Source organism: Choristoneura fumiferana, chromosome 24 (genome assembly GCF_025370935.1).
Source record: "Choristoneura fumiferana chromosome 24, NRCan_CFum_1, whole genome shotgun sequence".
In the NCBI taxonomy this organism is placed as follows: domain Eukaryota; kingdom Metazoa; phylum Arthropoda; class Insecta; order Lepidoptera; family Tortricidae; genus Choristoneura; species Choristoneura fumiferana.
In genome coordinates this window covers 121,030-140,934 of record NC_133495.1, presented here as the reverse complement: position 1 = coordinate 140,934, position 19,905 = coordinate 121,030, and the positions used below count along the sequence as shown (strand labels likewise).

At 38.8% G+C, this 19,905-nt stretch overlaps 1 protein-coding gene across 1 annotated transcript; it reads right to left on the bottom strand.

Annotated features, from left to right (window-relative positions):
• Positions 1-327: 327 nt before the first annotated feature.
• DNAlig1 (DNA ligase 1) lies at positions 328-18,711 on the bottom strand. Its single transcript, XM_074106746.1, has 20 exons — positions 18,347-18,711; positions 18,087-18,146; positions 17,682-17,762; positions 16,273-16,522; positions 16,088-16,168; positions 15,503-15,655; positions 14,249-14,411; positions 13,434-13,525; positions 12,173-12,268; positions 10,615-10,722; positions 9,944-10,028; positions 8,700-8,835; positions 7,574-7,764; positions 6,771-6,908; positions 6,137-6,257; positions 4,320-4,482; positions 3,624-3,787; positions 2,147-2,388; positions 1,763-1,909; positions 328-1,113 (listed from the first exon to the last, which is right to left on the bottom strand). Exons 1-20 carry the CDS (start codon positions 18,572-18,574, stop codon positions 981-983), a joined length of 2,832 nt encoding a protein of 943 aa, XP_073962847.1. The 5' UTR covers positions 18,575-18,711; the 3' UTR covers positions 328-980.
• Positions 18,712-19,905: the final 1,194 nt, after the last annotated feature.

Genomic DNA, 19,905 nt, shown 5'->3' with positions numbered 1-19,905 from the left:
AAAACTTATCTTGGAACTGAAAAAACAAACATATTTTATAGTATATTTGGTTTTTATGTTTTTTTTTCTGTACGATCTGTATCTTTAATTATTTGTTGCGATCTAATATTTTAAGAAAACATTAATTTCAAGAAGACTTTCTTAATTACGAAATTATTTTAGCTACTAAAGGATATTAAGATTGGTTTTTTGGAATCTTTTTGCATTTTTTTTATTTCGATTCCATATTTTACATTTACCGTCATCCCGTAAAACCTAAATTGAAAATACAAACAAACCAGAAAAATAAGACCAACACTGGGAATCGAACCCAGGTCCTAGGTAGTGCTGGTTTTTCTGTGCATCTATATTTCAGTTTGTATATTCAACTAAAGGATATGTTTTTGAGTTACGCAATAAGCTTTATATTCGGTTGTGTTCAGACTGAACTAGGCCCCAGTAGGTTAAATACTAACTGTAATTAGAACTCGCGATGGCCAAAACTTATATTTTTAAATAAATAAGATATCCTAAGTAGCGTAATATCGGAGAAATAAAAGATAATTGTCATTTAATTGCATTTTATTCATTTCTGTACATGTGTGATCCTCAGTATACTCGTAATTTGGTACGCACAGCGAACCGCTTTACAACAAACAATTTTAACAAACATTTTCATAGAACTTTCCCTCCATGTGGCATAACCGTGGGACGCTCTGTATACATACAGTCAACCAGAAAGAGATTGGTACGGCCAAAGCTACAAAAATACGCCTGCACTACCTAAACGTTAGGTGAATAAAGCGGTGTATACATTGTTTTGTAACTGTTACCGTATCGATCTCGTTGTAGTTGACTGTACCAAATTTCAAGTCGATCCGAACACTAGAAGGGATTCGCCGTAAAATAATTGCAAGTTAAATATAAGCTTGTAAAATGGAAGTATATTACAACAAGATAAAGACTGTCGCGTCCATTTAGACAGGTGGTTCTGTGGGGCGTTAGTAGAAGTCGTCGAAGTTGACAGGCTTGCTGGTTTGGTTCTTGACCTGGTCTTGCGACAGATACATCTCCGCGATCTGCTGCGCAGACGTCGCCTGCTCTGGAGTCTTGTCTTCGCGGACGCGGATAAATCTGTTAGAAAAAATATCATGTTAAAAGGTTTGTATTTAATTAAACCCAAGCACTTAATAACTAATTGAAACAAGTGTTATTTTGGAAAAAACCGGCCAAGAGCGTGTCAGACACGCCCAAGATAGGGTTCCGAAGCCATTACGAAAATATCAAGTAGTATTTTTCTAAGGCTTTTGTGTTGTGTACGGACTCTTCCAAGTGTAGGTATATTTTATTTACCTTAGGTTGCTATTTACTCTTAAACTACAAATGATTCTCAAGCAATCTTAGCCATTATAATTTTCCTTGTAATTTTGATATATCCTGAATTTGTTTCAAAAGACCCCAAACTATGGGGTAGTCGAGAAAAAAAAAATGCTCCTCTCATCTACTCAAAGGTTTACTCGTAGAGATCCCTTAAAGGGATAAGTCCACCTTCGTCCAAGAATTTCAAAGCTCTACCATTGTATTTTTGTTTCTTTTCTTTTGTACAATAGAGTTTACATACATAAACACATCTTGCTGAAACAGCAAGGGTGAAATGGAAGAAAAAAAAAAGCTTTTTTTTTAGTTTCCATGACATAAGGAGTCAGCTTTTTTTTAGTTCTCGACGGAGGCAAAGCCTCGGGAATGAGGTCATCACAAATGAGTTCATATTGAAGCGCCTTACCTGGGGAACCTGAGCGAGACCCCTCGCTCGGGGTCGATGAGCCCCAGGGCCGCGCGGTGCGCCGGCGACAGCGACAGGTCCGCGCAGCGCACCTCCCACACGCACGCCGGCGCGAACCACGCGTCCGGCGCGTGCGCGTTGTCGTATCTGATCAAAACAAAACCAAACGTAAAAAACCTGCATTAAAAACTAAAGGAAGCAAATAAATCTAGTGGTCTAGAACTTTGTCAAGTAGCTAATTTAAAGTTAAACAGTCGGGACCCATTACCTAAAATTTTTGAGCTGGTCACGATTTGAACATACATACTGATACATACATATGCTGAAAAACATAACCCTCCTTCGGGCATTCGGGTAAAAACGCCAGTGTTAAACCCAACTTACCTGTAATAATTCCTCGGCGTCTCAATAACATGCTCTTCTAGAGTCTTCGTCAACGTCTGCAGATCCTCATCGGAGAAGCCGGTCCCGATCTTACAGAGCGCTTGGTACTCGTCGCCAGCGGCGTCGTAGCAGGCGAGTAAGAACCCGCCGTACACGCCGCGCCGCTTGCCCCGCCCGTGGTACCCGCCGATAACCACCACGTCTATTGTGTCCCCCACGCCTTCTAGGTAGTCTTTTTTTAGCTGGGAATAGAATGAGTTTATGATAGAGCTGGGTCTTTACGTATTTTTAAACGTAAAGTAACAGTTTATTTTTGACAAGTAACAGTTTTGAAAAACGCAATGAAACTTCATTGCTACGGCTTGGTTTCGTTTCAAAGGAAACGAAAGCTTCGTTATCAAGTGTAGCTCTTTACAGTTTGCTTCAAAAAAAACAGTTTGGTTCAAGAAACAGTTTTTTTATATTATAAAACGTTTGCTAGTTGAAGATAAGAATCTATTATTTGTTCTTGTAAGAAAATTTCCTCAAGTCAACGCATGTTTGTGATAGTCTGTGGAATCTAAAGAACTGTTTTTCGAAACAGTTTCAGAAAATAACGCTCAGCTCTAGTTTATGAGTATGAAATATCGCTAGATGGCGTTAGTAGCGAGAGGTCCGTTTGGCGTTAGTCTTGCTGCGATTGACTCATTTAGTTATTTAATCAATTCATCATCATCATCATCATCGGCCTATCTTAGTCCACTGCTGGACATAGGCCTCTCCAGTTGCACGCCACTGAGCACGATCCTCGGCCAGTCTCATCCAGTTCTTGCCAGCTAACCTGCGAAGATCATCGCTCCACCTAGTCTGAGTGCGTCCTACGCCACGCTTGCCGATTCGCGGTCTCCACTCAAGAACTCGTTTGCCCCAGCGGTTATCAGCGGTTATCAGTTCTTCGACTGATATGGCCGGCCCACAGCCACTCCGGTGAGTTATGTCGATGACTTTAGTTCTGTGTCGGATCTCCTCGTTACCCCTTTCTATAGCTCGCTGAGCGACTTTAAATTTGTGGACCAGCCTAAACGTGAATTTAATCAATTACCAGAGGGCAATTTTTCGTGGGACCATTGACCTGTCATAGTGACTTCTTACTTATCGACTCTACCTAAATGATGTCGATATATAGGACTTTCAATTAAATTGTTGTAAACTTATCACGTTATGTAGAGCGTTCTTTTGTCGCATATAAATGGATATTTGACTGTAAAAAAAGCAGTTCAAAAGTGGAAAATAAAAAAAATACATACACCTTTTATAGATAAATTAATTAACGAAATACTTGTTAGCACTACAACAGACATTCAACATGAAATTGAAAAACACCATTGTTTTCATTGCATATGTCTTTCATATTTTGAACTGCTCGAAAGTTAATTGGGAGAGATCGCTCTTTAACATAAGGCCTACTCCTGGATACGCCCATGCATCAGCCACATACCTTCAGCCAGTTGTGGCTGCGTCTCGCGATGTCGTACCGCGCGTGTTCTCCCTCTAACGTCTTGACCATGAGCCCCTCGCAGCTGCCGCGCACGGCGTCCTCCAAAAACTGCTGCACCTCCTCCATGGAGCTGCAGTCTTTGGCCACCGCGAACTGCCATGAGCCTGCATTCACATTCAATCAATCAATCAATTTTTATTTCGACATCACAGGTAGATTTTGTACAGTGTGGAGGCAGAGGAACTGCATGAACACGCATATTTTACATAAACTTAACTATCATAAGGTCGCGGGTGAGCAAAGAAATTGTTTTAGTTAATTGATATGGACCTCCGCAAAGTAACGCCTGATTAAATAAATTATTTACTTTGAATGTGTACAATACCAACACCAGCTAATACAAGCTAAAATGGATTCTGTCTGAATTAAATAAATTGAATGAATTGAATAAATTGAATTGAACTGAATCTGTTCTACATAAATAGTGTTGTACATAGAGACATCATTTGTTATAATGTTTAGCGTTTTATTTTTGTCTTTTTAATTTCTTCTTTAGTCGGATAATATGGATTTATTTTAATGTATGATAAACATGGTCCCATTTCGTAACATGTATAAACTTGAATTTATTTTTCTTATTTCGAAGGTTGTCACGAATAAATGATTACTTTCTTTCTTCGAGCGAAAAATATCTACCTTCGACTTCGTTGAAGTTCTCCCTCAAGAGCCGCCGGCGCTCCTCCAGGGGCTCCCGCACCAGCGCGCGCCCGTTCAGGTACAGCACGTCGAACACAAACACGCACACCTGCACTTTGATCTCCGACGCGGCGGCGTCTTTGCGCTTGCGCGTCGACAGGATCTGAGGACGAATTGACGATATGGCGACGTTAGTGTTAATTCGTGAGATTCTTGTTTCAATACAATACAATACAATAACTCTTTATTGCACACCAACACAGTAAGCAGTACAGAAAACACAAGTATATACATAGAGATTTTCTAAGGTAAGCAATAGGCGGCCTTATCGCTTCAGAGCGATCTCTTCCAGGCAACCTTTACAATGGACAGAAATAAGGAATACATTTTAGCAGGTAGTGCAATTTACAGTAGATTAGAGCATTATCAAGAATACATAAAACTAACACATACAATACACATACACAACAAATCTAAACAGATAGATACCATAACAACATATAAATAAGCCAACTATAACATTAATACGCAAGATGACAGATAGTGCTCTCTAAGCATAGACTTAAAGATAGGCAAAGACTGCGCGCCTCAAGTCTATCGGTAGGGAGTTCCACAACCGAGTGGCCTGGACAGTGTAAGAATAAACATAGAATTTAGAGTTTGAGAGTGGGACAGTAACGAGACAGTTCTGAGAGCAACGAACAGAAGTAACATAGCTAAATCGCTCTTTTACCTCAAAGGAGTTGCAGGGTTAAAGAGAATGCCGTAGAGAAGATGGAGAATGTTCATGTGTGTGTTGTGATGGAGGATGTTGTGTTGGATGGTTCTTGTTTCAATACAATAACTCTTTATTGCACACCAACACACAGCAAGCAGTACAGAAAACAGGTATATACACAGAGACTTTCTGAGGTAAGCAACAGGCGTTTCGTCGGTTTCTAGCTTCTTTTGTTGTTGCACATTAGGACATGACTTCAATGAGGGCTATCGCGAATGAATTCGCCGCTAGAGGCGCTAGTGTAGCGTGAGGTCTCCGAAATGTCAAATCTCATAGTTTTTGGGTGAGCTACGCGGGTTTATTTACAATTAGAATAATTTTGTGAATATTTTGCAATATCTGAAATGAATTATGGCAAATATGCGTTCCGGGGCAATGAATGTCTGTGTTTTGAGACAGTTTTGTCTTTCGGAAACCTTAGTCCTCCCTTTTTTCCGAACAAAACAGGGACTGTGCAGCACTGTGGCATGCTCGATATTTATATGGTACGGTTTTAAGGTGTATTAAATATGATTTTAATCTAAACTTTGTTTTCACACCCGTAATAACAGCCTTTAAAACCATACTTAAAAACCTCACGCAACAGTGCGCCATCTAGTGAGACAAAAAACGATAGCCCTCATTGCCTTGAAATCGGTTCATATTTTTAAGGAAATAGCATAATATTCCAGGAAAAATACCACCTTAGTCCTCAGTAATATGATTAAAGCCACGACATTTCCACAGTTTTCTTTAACTAAAAATTACGACGAAACAAGCTTCCAGCGACTCGGGATCTAATCTCCAGCAGTTGAACTAAAATTTCGGGATTTCACCAAATTCCCATGGGAATTCCTAAAACATTTATCGTGGTCTTCATACACGTAGCACTAAAAATAACTGTGCCTGTAACCTTTGCACTTGACTGTACCATCAGGTGAAATCGGTGGTCATTTGTAAATATTAGAGAAAAGTAATGACTAAAAACAGCTACAGCCGTTTCAATGTACTGGTTTCCTTAAAATCTAATTAGTTTGTCAGTTACATAATCAGAAAATACCTGGAAAGGCAGTATTTGCTTGTTGGCAATATCGTACGCGACCGCTTCGCAGTCTAACACACAACTCGACACTTCGCTCTTGAGTAGAGACGGTAACCGCTGCAGGATGTCTGGGTATTTGCTGCAAGCATTACAGAAGATCGGAGTTATGATATAAAATAAATAATGTATACATTCGCTATCCCATGGGCACTGCAATTTTACAGGATAAAAAGGCGCTGGAGTTCCAAGACAGAACAACGCCGTCGGTCTCAGGTAAAATGGCTCGTTTTATGCGCTCGTTGTAAAATCTACTATTTTATAATCATCTAATCAAATAATTGAAAATATGTATTAGAACATTTTTGAGAAGGAACGCTACTCCGGATTTCTGTGTTTGTCCAGAGGGTAGAGTTTTTGTTTTAATTGTTAAAAAAAAAATTGAAGACTTGAAGACCAAAGTATTCAACCAGTGTGTCCTGCCGGTTTTCACTTATGGTATGGAGACAACGACCCTGACCGAAAAGTCTGCTGAGAAACTCCGGGTTGCACAGAGGGCAATGGAGAGGCTTATGCTTGGCACAACTCTGATGCATCGGAAAAGAAAGGAGTCGATCAGGCAATAGACGAAAGTCGTAGATGTTTTAATTGTTACCTAGTATTATTCTCCTGGTTCCTGCTGAACACGGACGCATTGGGTAGATCAGGGCCCTCGCCGTCGGCCTTCGGCACGTGGATCTGAGCGCGCTCGCCGTCGTATTTGTATTCACAGGTGAACCGAGTGCCTTCGAAACTGGTAAAAAAAGAGGGGTGTTATAAGTTTGACCGCTATGTGTGTATGTGTGTCTGTGGCACCGTAGCTCTTAACCTGTCACGCGTCCTAGAGACTACATTAGTCCCTAACTTTTTTTGTGCGGGAAATGTCCAAGGGAAATGTTCAATGGACCGATTTGAATCCGTTTTTTTTTTATTTGAAATCAGGTTTTCTAGCGATGGTTATTTCTTAGACATGTTTCATATTGAACTTTCAAATGACAAAGTCGGGGGTTTTTCAACTTTTTGTTGGTTAGGTTAAGATCAGTTTCCCTCCAGGGCCGAAATTTTATGAGGCCAATGAATAAAATCGTAAAATCTCTCTCTCTCTCTCTCTCCCTCCCCCTCTCTCTCTTCAAATTTCAAGATTCTGAGTCCACGGGAAGTAGCCTGTAGGTTTTTTTTATTGATCCCTTGCGAATTGCGAAAAGCATAAACGGCTGCATCTTTTCATTGCGTTGGCTTAGAAGTCTGATTTTTTCACATCTCCAAGGGACAGTAGACCTCAGTACTTGATACAAATTTCAGCTTGATACCTCCACGCGTTCCCGAGAAAAAGGGTCTTGACAGACAGACAGACCGACGAAAAGTGATCCTATAAGGGTTTTTTTTCCTTTTGAGGTACGGAACCCTAAAAATACTGACCGGTTAAGGACCTCATGGACCCCCTTGGTGGGATGCGCCAGCATGGGCTTGAGCGGGATCCCGGGCGTCAGCTTGCAGTGTTCCGGGAGGGCCGCCACCCCGTGCTCCAGCATCACAGGGATTATCAGCTCGTAGTTGGGGCATTCGCAGTACGTGGTTTTGATTATGAGCGCTTGCTCGTCTACTTTAGCCTGACATAAAAAAAAAAACATAAAAAAAACTTGAACATTTTAATTAGAAAAGGGTTTAATAACAATAAAGTTCATCACAATAGCTAGGGATTTACTTATATTTATATAATAATAATCATTTATTCATTGACGACCGGTTGGCCAAGTGGTTAGAGAACCTGACTACGAAGCTTGAGGTCCCGGGTTCGATGCCCGGCCGGGGCTCATATTTGTATGAATAATGTTTGTTCTCGGGTCTTGGATGTTTAATATGTATTTAAGTATGTGTTTATCTTGCCTAGTATCCATAGTACAAGCTTTGCTTAGTTTGGGGCTAGGTCAATTGGTGTCAAGTGTCCCATGATATTTATTTATTTATATTGTCCAACATAGGTAGTATTGATTTGGTCTTAAATTATATTTTTTGAGTTCCACTAAATGGTGCCCCAGGGTACACAAATACTGCCTTATTAATATGTGCGCAGGTGTGTGCGTGTGTGTGTGTGTGTTAATTACTCCTTCACGCTAAAATGGTTGGACAGATTTGAATGAAATTTGGTATATAGATAGCTGGACATCTGGAATAATACATACCTTTTATCCCGATATTCCCAGGGAATGAATATAATATCTCGAAAAACCCACCGTTGGGCATAGTCATGAAATTTGGTATGACTGTCAATGTAAACCACGATACAATTGGGGGCGACGGGAGCTGGCGCCGCCAAGAACGTAGTCAGCGGTATCGGCAATTTTTGGAAAAAGTATTAGTTTTTCTTTTGCAAATATACAATTTTACTCGCAAATGTGATGAAAAACATTGTATGTCGCACGGGCGGTACTAGAATTACGAACATCGACTCATAAAAGCCCTCAGTCTTCGACTCCGGGCTTCTAATAGACTCTCGTTCGTAATTTCTTGTTTACCGCCCTTAAGACACAATGTACTATTGTACCTTGAACTCGGCAGCGGAGAGCCCCTTGGTAGCGTCGAGCACGCCCCCGCCGGGCGGCGTGGCGGCCGCAGCCTGTGCCAGCGCCTGTAGCACTGATTGCTCTGCAAGTCCAATGCGTAGCTTGCCTTCCAGTGAACTGGAACAATACCAATATATCATCAATATATTCAAGGCTAGAGTGAATAGGCTGTTACTGAACCGGTGAGATACACCTTTGGCCTCATCTGCATTTCACATCAGGTGAAATAGGGGTCAATCACGGTCAGTTTCATGTAAAAAATTACCTTTTAAAAGTTTTTAAATACAAATAACCTAACCAGCAAAAAGTTGGAAAACTCCCGACTTTGTCACTTCAAAGTTCAATATCTCAAAAACGGCTGTCCACCCGTTTAAGAGTTACGGTGCCACAGACAGACAGACACACACACAGACACATAGCGGTCAAACTTATAACACCCCTCTTTTTGCGTCGGGGGTTAAAAAAAGAAAAACAGTTTTACTATTTGGCGGGTTCGATTCCCGGTTGTCTATCTAAGCTCGAAATAGTACGCAAATGTGTGCGTGCGGCGTAAATGGTGCTAAATTTAAAACCCAATACTGGCATTACATCACCATTAGGCACACCAAACAAACAACGAATGAAAGTGTAGCTTCACTAATAAAAATGTATTTGAAAATCGGTCCACAATCGACGGAGTAATTGGTAAGCATACATTATAGTACAGTGTGTCTTAAGGGCGGTAAATAAGGAATTACGAACGAGAGTCTATTAGAAGCGCGAAGTCGAAGACTGAGGGCTTTAATGAGTCGATGTTCGTTATTCTAGTACCGCCCGTGCGACATACAATGTTTTCCATCACATTTGCGAGTATAATTTTATATTTGTAAAAGAAAAAATATAATTGTTCCAAATATTGGCGATACCTTAGGCTGCGCTGTTGGCAGCGTCGCCCTCCCCCTCCCTCAGCATGTGCCTGAGCCGCGTGTGCATGTGGTCCTGCTGCTGCACCATGCGCAGCAGCGCGCGCGCGCTTCAGTACGGGCACTGACTCATTTACCGACCACGGGTTTCATGACAAGCACATTAAGGTCGAGGGTTTCATTTGGCGGGTTGCAACCAAGGTAGCCTGCATGTTTCGACGCTGTTTACGAGCAAGTGTGATGAAAAAAAAAATACAGTCGAACATAGAACCTCCTCCTCTTTGAAGTCGGTTAAAAAACATGTAAAATAGGAAGTGGTATACCGTATTAGATATCGAGATTCGGAGAAGCGACAGGCAACATACAGTGACTGTATTTTGCCGATTTTCTTGTTCACAGATGCTTGGCCTGTAAATGAAATAAAAAACATATCATGGGACACTTGACACCAATTGACCTAGTCCCAAACTAAGCAAAGCTTGTACTATGGATACTAGGCAACGGATAAACATACTTATATACATATTAAACATCCAAGACACGAGAACAAACATGCGTATTATTCATACAAATATCTGCCCCGGCCAGGAATCGAACCCGGAACCTCAAGCTTCGTAATCAGGTTCTCTAAGGTTCTATCCAATTGGCCGTCTGGTCGTTAATAAAAACTACATGTCAATATATTGACGAACTATTTTCGTGTCAAATTTAATCAAAATGAGTTTAGCAGCTGTACCATGAAGATGCAACAAATAAGGCTAGACGTATTTAGAAAACTCTTTTTCTTCTGCTCCATCTAAATCGCTATAATCTTGTTTTATCTTGGGAGTAGTTTATTTTCTATCTCGACTCATAGAACAGTTAAGTACCTATTATATTGCAATGCCTTTGCCGAGTGCGTGTTTGAAACACTAGCATGTCTAACATTTTACGGCATGTGAGCATGAAATTATTTGAATTTGACCTGTTATCACATCACTGTACTACAACTCACCCGTCATGCTAGCGATGTCTTTGAGCGCGTTGAACACGGCCCTTGTCTTGAGCGGCGGCGGCGTAAACATCGTGCGTTGCGTGGAGCGCGCTTGCTCCGCTACTGCGCCTGTAACGTGGGAATGCAGGTGAATAATAGAAACACAGGGAAGCTGTATCCATCTTACAGACTGTCGAAAATCAAAAAGTCGTTCCTGGGAAATTGTATACGTTTTTTTTTTTAGGGTTGTAACCGAGGTCTTCTTAGCGGAGGCGGAGGCGGATGCGGAGGTGAAAGTGGATGTGGAAAAAATAGTAGTTTATGCTTTATTCAACTCAAAAATCTCATAAAAATTCTAAAAAATCACCATAATCTTATTTTTTTCGGCGTCATCGTGCATGTTTATTTATATAATCGTATGGCATACATTTAAAATAGGCTTATAAACATATCTATCGTCATCTTTGCCTATTTGTATATCGTCTTAATGTTTGTCACTCGTTTAGCATGTGACTTAAATAAACAAAACTTTGTACAAAATCACTTTAAAATATCCCGGTTCAATCAAACATAAATACATACATACAATACAATAAATTTCTAAAAAATATCTATTACTGATCAAACAGTAAAATTTAAATCTATTGTCGAGATTCTTGATTCAAGAAGATATTAATATCTAAGGCGTATTAACAAAACTAGAGTTTACCGGCTTCGCACGCGTAAACTAGTTGATCTGGTAGTTACAATTGAAATTACGGGATTTTACAAAATTTCCCAGAGAAATCCCAAAATTTATATCGTGACCTTCATTGAGTTTGTGTTTAGAATAACTGTCCAAAATTTCAAGACCCAGCGGTAGAAATTTCAAGATTTTTGTCCCTATCCCGTGGGAATATCGGGATAAAAAGTAGCCTATGTATTATTCCAAGGTATATATTACCTGTATGTCAAATTTCATGCAATGCAAATCCGTTCAGTAGTTTTTGCGTGAAAGAGTAACAAACATCCATCCATACAAACTTTCGCTTTTATAATATTAGTAAGATAAGATTAATGATTATTATCATGGATAGGTATTTGGAAACAAATCCGGTCCGCATTTGCGATCCCTTACTTCAAATATCGAATTTATTATGCTAAATAATTTACCAACAAAAGGTTGGAAAACCCCCGACATTGTCATTTCATAGTTCAATATCTCAACCGATTTTGATAAAACATGTCTAAGAGCCATTGTTAGAAAACCTGCTTTCAAATAAAAAAAACCGCATTCAAATCGGTCCACCCGTTTAAGAGCTACGGTGCCACTATAACTCCCCTCTTTTTATGTCGGGGGTTAAAAATATAGTTAATATATCTATTCAATATTATCAACAAGTATTCACTTGTGATGAAAATCATTAAAAAAAAATTGTAAAAATGTTCTTGCCAGGTTCTTCTTTCCGTACCGGTGGTAGATTTTTTGCCATTCATAAGTGGTTGATATTATCTAAATTGAGTAAAGATATTCTGACTTTGAATGAAATTTACCCATAACCCATTTTTTAGTAAGTATCTATCTACATCTATAGAATACCTAAATCGCCTGTCTTCTGCGCAGCCGCCTTCATTTGCGCTAACGTACGGCCGGTGCACTGCCCGATCGCCTTCATCAGGTACGTCTCTGCTATGCCTAAGAAATAAAACATATATACTAAAACTAAGAGGCAAGAGAGAGATTTGCGCGTATTTCACAGGTTATTTTATTTTATGGGACACTTATTGACACCAATCCTATACCGTATACTAGATACTAGATTTGTGCCCGAACCAAGCATTCGAACGTCGTCGGTCGCGGACACGCGTTGGGGGTAAGTACGTACATATCTGAATATCGAAAATTAATATATCTAAAGTTAAAAAGTCGACGGTCAAAATATCGAAAGTTTGTTAGGTTAGGTTCGATATTTTGACCGTCAATATATTACTATGGATATTTCAATTTTCCACATTGAGATACGTGCCCCGCGTGGGTCACCGGTCGCCGGCGGCGGGTGGTCAGAGAAACCAGCGCCTGAACCACAGATATAGATTACACTAGATAACGCAAACACCTCAATCAGTATGAAAACCAACCGTGTCACTTTTTTATATCTACTGTGATGTCTCAAGAGTGAATTAGCGATGTGAATTCTCCGATGTCCGCGCAAAATCGATTCAAATGCGCCGCCCGCCCGCGCTGTGGGGCTCGAGCCAGTCACTAGTCATGATTAGTCAATTAGCGGTCAGTTGTATTGGGCCAAACCCGAAGTTTGGTCGGGATTCGGACACGCGAAGTAGATGCATTTGCGTAATCTAGTGTAATCTATATCTGTGGCCTGAACACATGGAAATGCTGCGTTTCATGGCACGCTGGCAAATTTAGGTAGAGACTCTAGGCTTCGGTTAAAGGCCGTCTGGGCGCTAGGTTAGGACAGGCAGAATACACATGTCGATGAAAATCATCGAAGTCTACACTCCTTTAGTGCTTTTTTGTACCAGTAGCTCCTCCAGTCATTTACAATACAATACAATACAATTACTCTTTATTGTACACCAGAAATAGTAAGCGATACAGAAAACAGGTAAGGTTATTTACTATACTATATAAAAAAAAAACTACCATCCACATCCGTGTACAAACTGCCTATTTCCAGTTGGATTACCATACATGTCGGAGCGGCCAAGATGATCAAAAATATCGAAAAATGAACTCTAACGCCTCGAGAATAGAGTCCACGTTCCGATATTTTTGACCACCTCGGCCACTCCGCAATATCGAATGGCGACTGTACAAGGCATTTCATGAAGTAACTCACCGAGCTCCAAGCTGTGGTAAGCTGGCGCTAATTGGTTCAGGCACAGGTACACACTGGGCAGCAGGTCTTCTGGGGTCAGGACCATCACGGACCTGGTGATGGAATGTTACGATACAAGTAAGTCATCATCCCAGCCTATACACGTCCCACTGCTGGGCACAGGCCTCCTCTCTGAACAAGAGGGCTTGGGCTATAGTTCCCACGCGGGCCCAGTGCGGATTGGGAACTTCACACGCACCATTGAATTGCTTCGCAGGTTTGTGCAGGTTTCCTCACGATGTTTTCCTTCACCGCAAAGCTCACATTTGAAATTTACAAGTAAGTATAGTCTGTATAAAAACTGTTCTACACGCAGATATTTACTTTCACAAGGGCGCCGCAAAAAAACTAGGTACGACATATATAGATAATCGCCTAGCAAAAAAAAAAAAAAATACACAAATTACGAGTATAATGCATTATTACTAGATTTGGCCCCCGGTACGTAGGTAACTTGTTTGTAGAATTGATATACCTACCGGGAATTTACACACACGCACGCACGCACACGCATACACACACACACACCGTCATAAATTTTCGTGTTAGTAAGAAGTAGGACTAGACTAGGACAATCATCATTAATTTACAAAAAAATCTTAATATCTTTAGGGGTTGTTTCACCATCCATTGATTAGCGTTAACCGACGGTTAAATGTGATGCCGTCTCCGTCTATTCGAAGAAAACAAATAGAGACGGCATCACATTTAACCGTCAGTTAACACTAATCAATGGATGGTGAAACAGCCCCTAAGTGTATCTGTATGTCACTAACCTGAAGTAGTTACTGAGTATCTCTACAATCTTCAGGCGGGCTGATATGGCTTCGATGGCTTCCAGGGTCTTAGCCAGAGCCAGATACGGCACCGGCTGGTTGGCTCTCCAGCACGCGTCATTGATAGGGTGGTATTTCGATTTAGAGGGGTCGTATTCCGTTTCTGAAAGTAAATAATTGTACAGTCAAGGAAACTGAATCAGGTACCATCAGCCAAATAAGTGGTCTACCAATTTTTAAACAAGTTCCTATCAAATGAATATGTCGCTAATGTCGAACTTTCAAGTTGACAGACACGTCTATTGGCATTATTGCTTTATGAATGCAAACGATTTTCAACTTTAGGGTGGTAGACCACATATTTGGCTGATGGTACCAGGGTGGAACCTTTTCATAATCAATTTCGCTATGATTTCTTTGGCAGATGTATGGGATGTCAACGTGACATTAGTAGCCCAAAGGATCCACCCTGGTACGTGATTAAGTTTCTTGACCGTACAACCAGAATGTTGCTCGGGAATCGCCGGTGTTCTTCGTTTTCCTGAAGATTCAAATGAGAAGAAAAAAGAAAAGCGATCTTATTTTATTTACGAACGACATAAGGGTGACACTCTTTCGCGGCCCGGATAATACCGACATGGGAATACCGGCCCTGTTATTCGTGAACACGCCCATAGTCAGTCACAATAAACAGGGTCGGTATTATCCGGTCCGGGTAAGAGTGTCACCCCGACATTACATTAGCAACCTTGTTTAGGTGTACTATCACAAATGATACTATGGTTAAATGAAAGGAAGATTTGGATCCTTGTGAAAAAGACTGTTGTGGCAGTGTCGTAGACCGGTAGTAGGAGGTCAAAATGACAGACCTTTAAACTGCTGAACTGGTTGAGATAAAATTTGGTATGGAGATTTTGAGAACATGGGAAGGACATAGGATACATAATAATTCTATGTAATTTCTTCTTCTATTCTATGTAATTTCCAGGGTTTCAAACAAACATACCAAATTTCATCTAAATTGGTTCAGAACTTTAAGCATGAAGAGGTAATAGACATACAGACAGACACAGTTTACTTTCTCATTTATAATATTATGTATTAGTAAGGATTCATTTTAACATTGGAAAAGAGGCTTATTTGTACTAGAGAGAGGCAAACTCTGTGCTGACGAGTTCAGCCATTATTAATATTAATTAACATTGAAGCAAAACAAAACTGGTTCATCAACTCTATATATGCAGTATCACATACCTGGAACAATTCCACCATCTTCTTTCTTTACACCAACTTCTTTTTTTTCTACATAACTCTTGCTTGACTCTTTACCGTTCTCCTTTGGAGGAGTCTCTTTCTTGATGGATTCAGTGCTAGAATTCTTCTTAGCTGTTTTCTTGGCAGCATTATCTAAAAAAAAATATAATTTCAGAATTATAAATGCCCCAATCCCCACTGGGCCCACATGGGAACTACAGCCCAAGCTCTCTCATTCTGAGAGGAGTCCTGTGCCTTACAGTGGGACGTATAAAGCTGGGATGATGATGAATTTAAGAAGGTAAATTACGAAAATATAAAACATCATGGATAGGATCACCATCTTCCTGGAATGTGACCAGATTCAAGAGATTAGGAAAAAGTATTGAGATCAAGTTAATTTGTATATAATGGAGTAAATATGACATTAAGCAAGCCTTTATCAGATGACGCAATATTAATATATAAATCCATTACATTAGACATGCTTTTTCAATAGAATGTTGTTTCCTGTGGCTTCTCATGAGGTTGACGTATTAATATTTAAAGCCTTGTTTATACATTATACAAAAAAAATTAGTTTACCATTCTCTTTTGGCTTGGTCTCTTCTTTTTTTATGGATTTAGTGCTTGAACTCTTCTTAGCAGTTTTTTTGCCAGCATTATCTAAAAAAAAAATATAAAATATAGGATAAGAACATTACGAAATATGATAGGCTTGGCAATAACATGTGATGTGATTTGGTAGTTTGCACCAAGTTGATTCTTACCTGTCTTCAAATCCTTCTTCGCTTTCTTACTCTTGGGTGAACTATATGTCTTCACACTGTCACTCTTTTCCAGTTTAATTTCAGTCTTTACCGGAGACTCCACTAATGACTGCTCTGATGTTCTTGGTGAACCGACTGGCGACTTTACTGGTGTTTCTTTTTCTGATTTCACTGCTGAAGTTAATGGTGATTTTGCAGGTTCTACTTCACTCTCTGAGCTCTCTATTCGTTGCCTTTTTACTTTCTTTTTCTAAAACGAAGAAATACAGTTTTTTTTTTGTTAAGTATAGTGGTCTCTTTAAGCGTTAAGGTTCTTAGATGGATTGAATTTAAATTTTGTGTAGAAGTACTTCAACTACATACAGACATAATACAGAAAACTGAAAAGTGTGAGCTTGAGCTTTAATTCAAGACTCTATGCTTGAGAAGCCATAACCCTTTTGAACCCATCCAAATATGAATACAATGGACTTTATGTACAATCCATGTCAAGTTCAAATTCAAATGTAAGAGTTACGACATAAACCTTATGTACAGTGACAGTGTATAGATATCATTTAATAATATTGTAAATCTGTTTAAAAAAAATATACCTTTTTGAGTTTCTTGCCGGATTCTTCTCAACAGAGGTTTTTCCGAACCGGTTGTAGATTTTTTTTGACATAAAAAAAATCAAAAATAAAATAAAAAAATAAAATATTAAGTGCTTGTTATAGCCTAAATTGAATAAAGATACTTTGACTTTGAATTGTTAATTTGGGACCCACTTAAGATCAAATCTGTCATTTTGTATGACAATTCAAAGGACTTTTTAACAAAATGGGTCCCGAATTAACAATCATGACAGTATGTACAATCCATATCAAATTCAAATGTAATTAACCCGCACAATTGTATCGGCTGTGTTTAATAGGGATGGGTCAACTAATACTAGGCTACCATGGATTTTTCTCAGGTACAGTTGAGTGCAAGAATAAGTATATATTCGAACCACTCAAAAATATGTAGCTAGGGCCTTGTTGCGTCGGAATAAGATTCTGTGGTACCATCAGCCAAATAAGTGGTCTATCAATTGTCAAACAAGTTCCTATCAAATGAATATGTTGCTAAAGTGAACTTTTAAGTTGACAGACACGTCTATCGGCATTATTGTTTTTTGACATGCAAATGATTATCAACTTTAGGGTGGTAGACCACATATTTAGGTGATGGTACATATTTTTGAAACTTTGAATATGTTCATATTTTTTACATTTACTGTACTTACCGACAGCAAAAATATTTAAGTATTATGGTTACTGCAATGAATAAATTATGTAATTAGCGTGCCAAAATTAAAATCAACAAATAAGGTTAAATAGATATGTATATATTGACTGATGATTTCGTAATATACATGTACAACTTACTGTTAAGGAAGGTGGAGGCTCTTTCTTTGGTGACTGAGACTCGCTGCTATCACTGTCTAACCTCTGTCTTTTTGAAGATCTCTGCAATAAATTAACTAATATATCAGCAATAAAGACAAATTTGTGTAGTTACTGACTGACACGCAATCCATAGCTGAATCTACTGAGAGCAATGAGAGACAGTGTGTGTGTGTGTGTGTGTGTGTGTGTGTGTGTGTGTGTGTGTGTGTGTATATGTGTTTGTGTGTGTGTGTGTGTGTGTGTGTGTGTGTGTGTGTGTGTGTGTGTGTGTGTGTGTGTGTGTGTGTGTGTGTGTGTGTGTGTGAGAGAGAGAGAGAGAGAGAGAAAGAGAGATTTATTTACAATAATACTATACAAAAGGGACTAGATAAGAAGAGAATTTACCTTTGTGTCATTCTGAACGGGTGATGGTGGTTTTGTCTCAATATCATCAAAGGAATTGTCCTGAAACAGTCATTGCTTTAAAATACTAAAATCATAGTTTTTTTACATGTAAACAACCATTGTTGCTTCCTTTTGAATTAATGAACCAAATTAGTACAAGTACTATTTCTACGATTTTAGTCATGATCATCTGCAAGAATCGTGTTTATAAGTAATTCTTAAGTTATAGTTTCAATACACTAGAGGTTTTTCTAACGTACATTTTCAGTGGTTTCCTTTTTTATTTCTGGACTTTTCTTTGGAGTGATTTTGAAGAAGGATGTAATGCTTTTCTGAGCCATGTTTCTTACTTGAAAAACATTAAAATGAAAAGAAAACACACTTATATGATCACCACTTGTTCTTGAAGATGCGGCAACGGAAACTACTTTATTTACACTAAATACAATTAATTTGCAAGGTCTAAGCAGTTTATTAAGACAATTCATAAGTGAATCTCATTTTTAATTTAGCAATCATTGAATTCAAGTAAAATCACAATCATTTTAAATCATTTAATAATATTGAAGAATAGGAATAACCTATAACTTTTAACTCAACTCCTCGACAACATGTCAATGTCAAATGTAAACATGAAAATGAAGCGGCGCAGTCTATAAACAGCCTTATGAGCAATACTTAAAGTTTAATATTATCTTTCTTCAATTCTGACGTTTGCAAAGCTTTCGATGCTTTTGGCGCGAAATGAAATTAAGATTTTTTTTGTAAGACACGGCGCACATTATCAGAATTTTTAATTATGCCGTATTTTGTTGAAAACTTGAGATCAAACACAACAGAAAGAACAAACATGGGTTTCTGATTTCTGCTGCTGTTTCTGTAAATTAAAATTCAAGCTTGGATGATACTTAGATGCAATCCACCAAATATTTTGCAACAAAAATTAGTAAAAGTCAATTTTACCAGACTTCAAAAAAAGGAGGTGGTTCCCATTTTGTCAGAAAGTCAGGTCTTCTAATAGTAGATTGTACAACGAGAGCATTTGTTTACCCGAAACATTCACATAGCCACCCGATCCGGCACGGCGAGGGTGGATAGACCCTTCGAGGGGAAAATGGGTTAATGCTCGAGTTTTACACTCCGCTTTTCACTTCGATTGCGAAGAGTCATCTATTCAGCAGACTCCTGGAACCATTGTTCACTTATTAGGTATGTTTTAATTTTTATGTATTGGTAATTATAATGTATAAATATTAGTTTTATTGATTTATTTCATTGATTTTAAGTTTTACAAATTAAAAATTAGTAGAAAAAATAAATATAAACTTTATTGCATGTGGCTGTTAACACCTGATTGCCTTGGTCATAGACGAAAATTTTACTTTATGCACTAGAGCATAAAAAGCCATTTTGTGTCGCCTAGATCCAGCATAAACACGAACTTTACGAGCACGAGAAGTGAAAAAACTATTAAAAAGATACATACACATTTACTATGAACTGTAATAAGTAATTTTTTCAAAATAATAACGTTAGCATCGTTTTTTACCACATTCATTATGATCTTTGTTAAGCTTCTTGATTAAGAAAACTAGCGTTACGTAAGTTAGTTAAACTAAGTTAGTTAGTTAGAAGTAGTCTGTGTATGACTGACTGAACGGCTCGTCGGCTTAACCCATAGAAACACTCTGAAGAGGCTGGCAATAATTTGAATTTTAATCATTTAAGTACTTTTTAAGGACTGTAACACAACTGTTAAATAAAATTTATTTATTTATGTAGTGTTAAAAGAAATAGTTTTTTTTTAATCTTATCTATC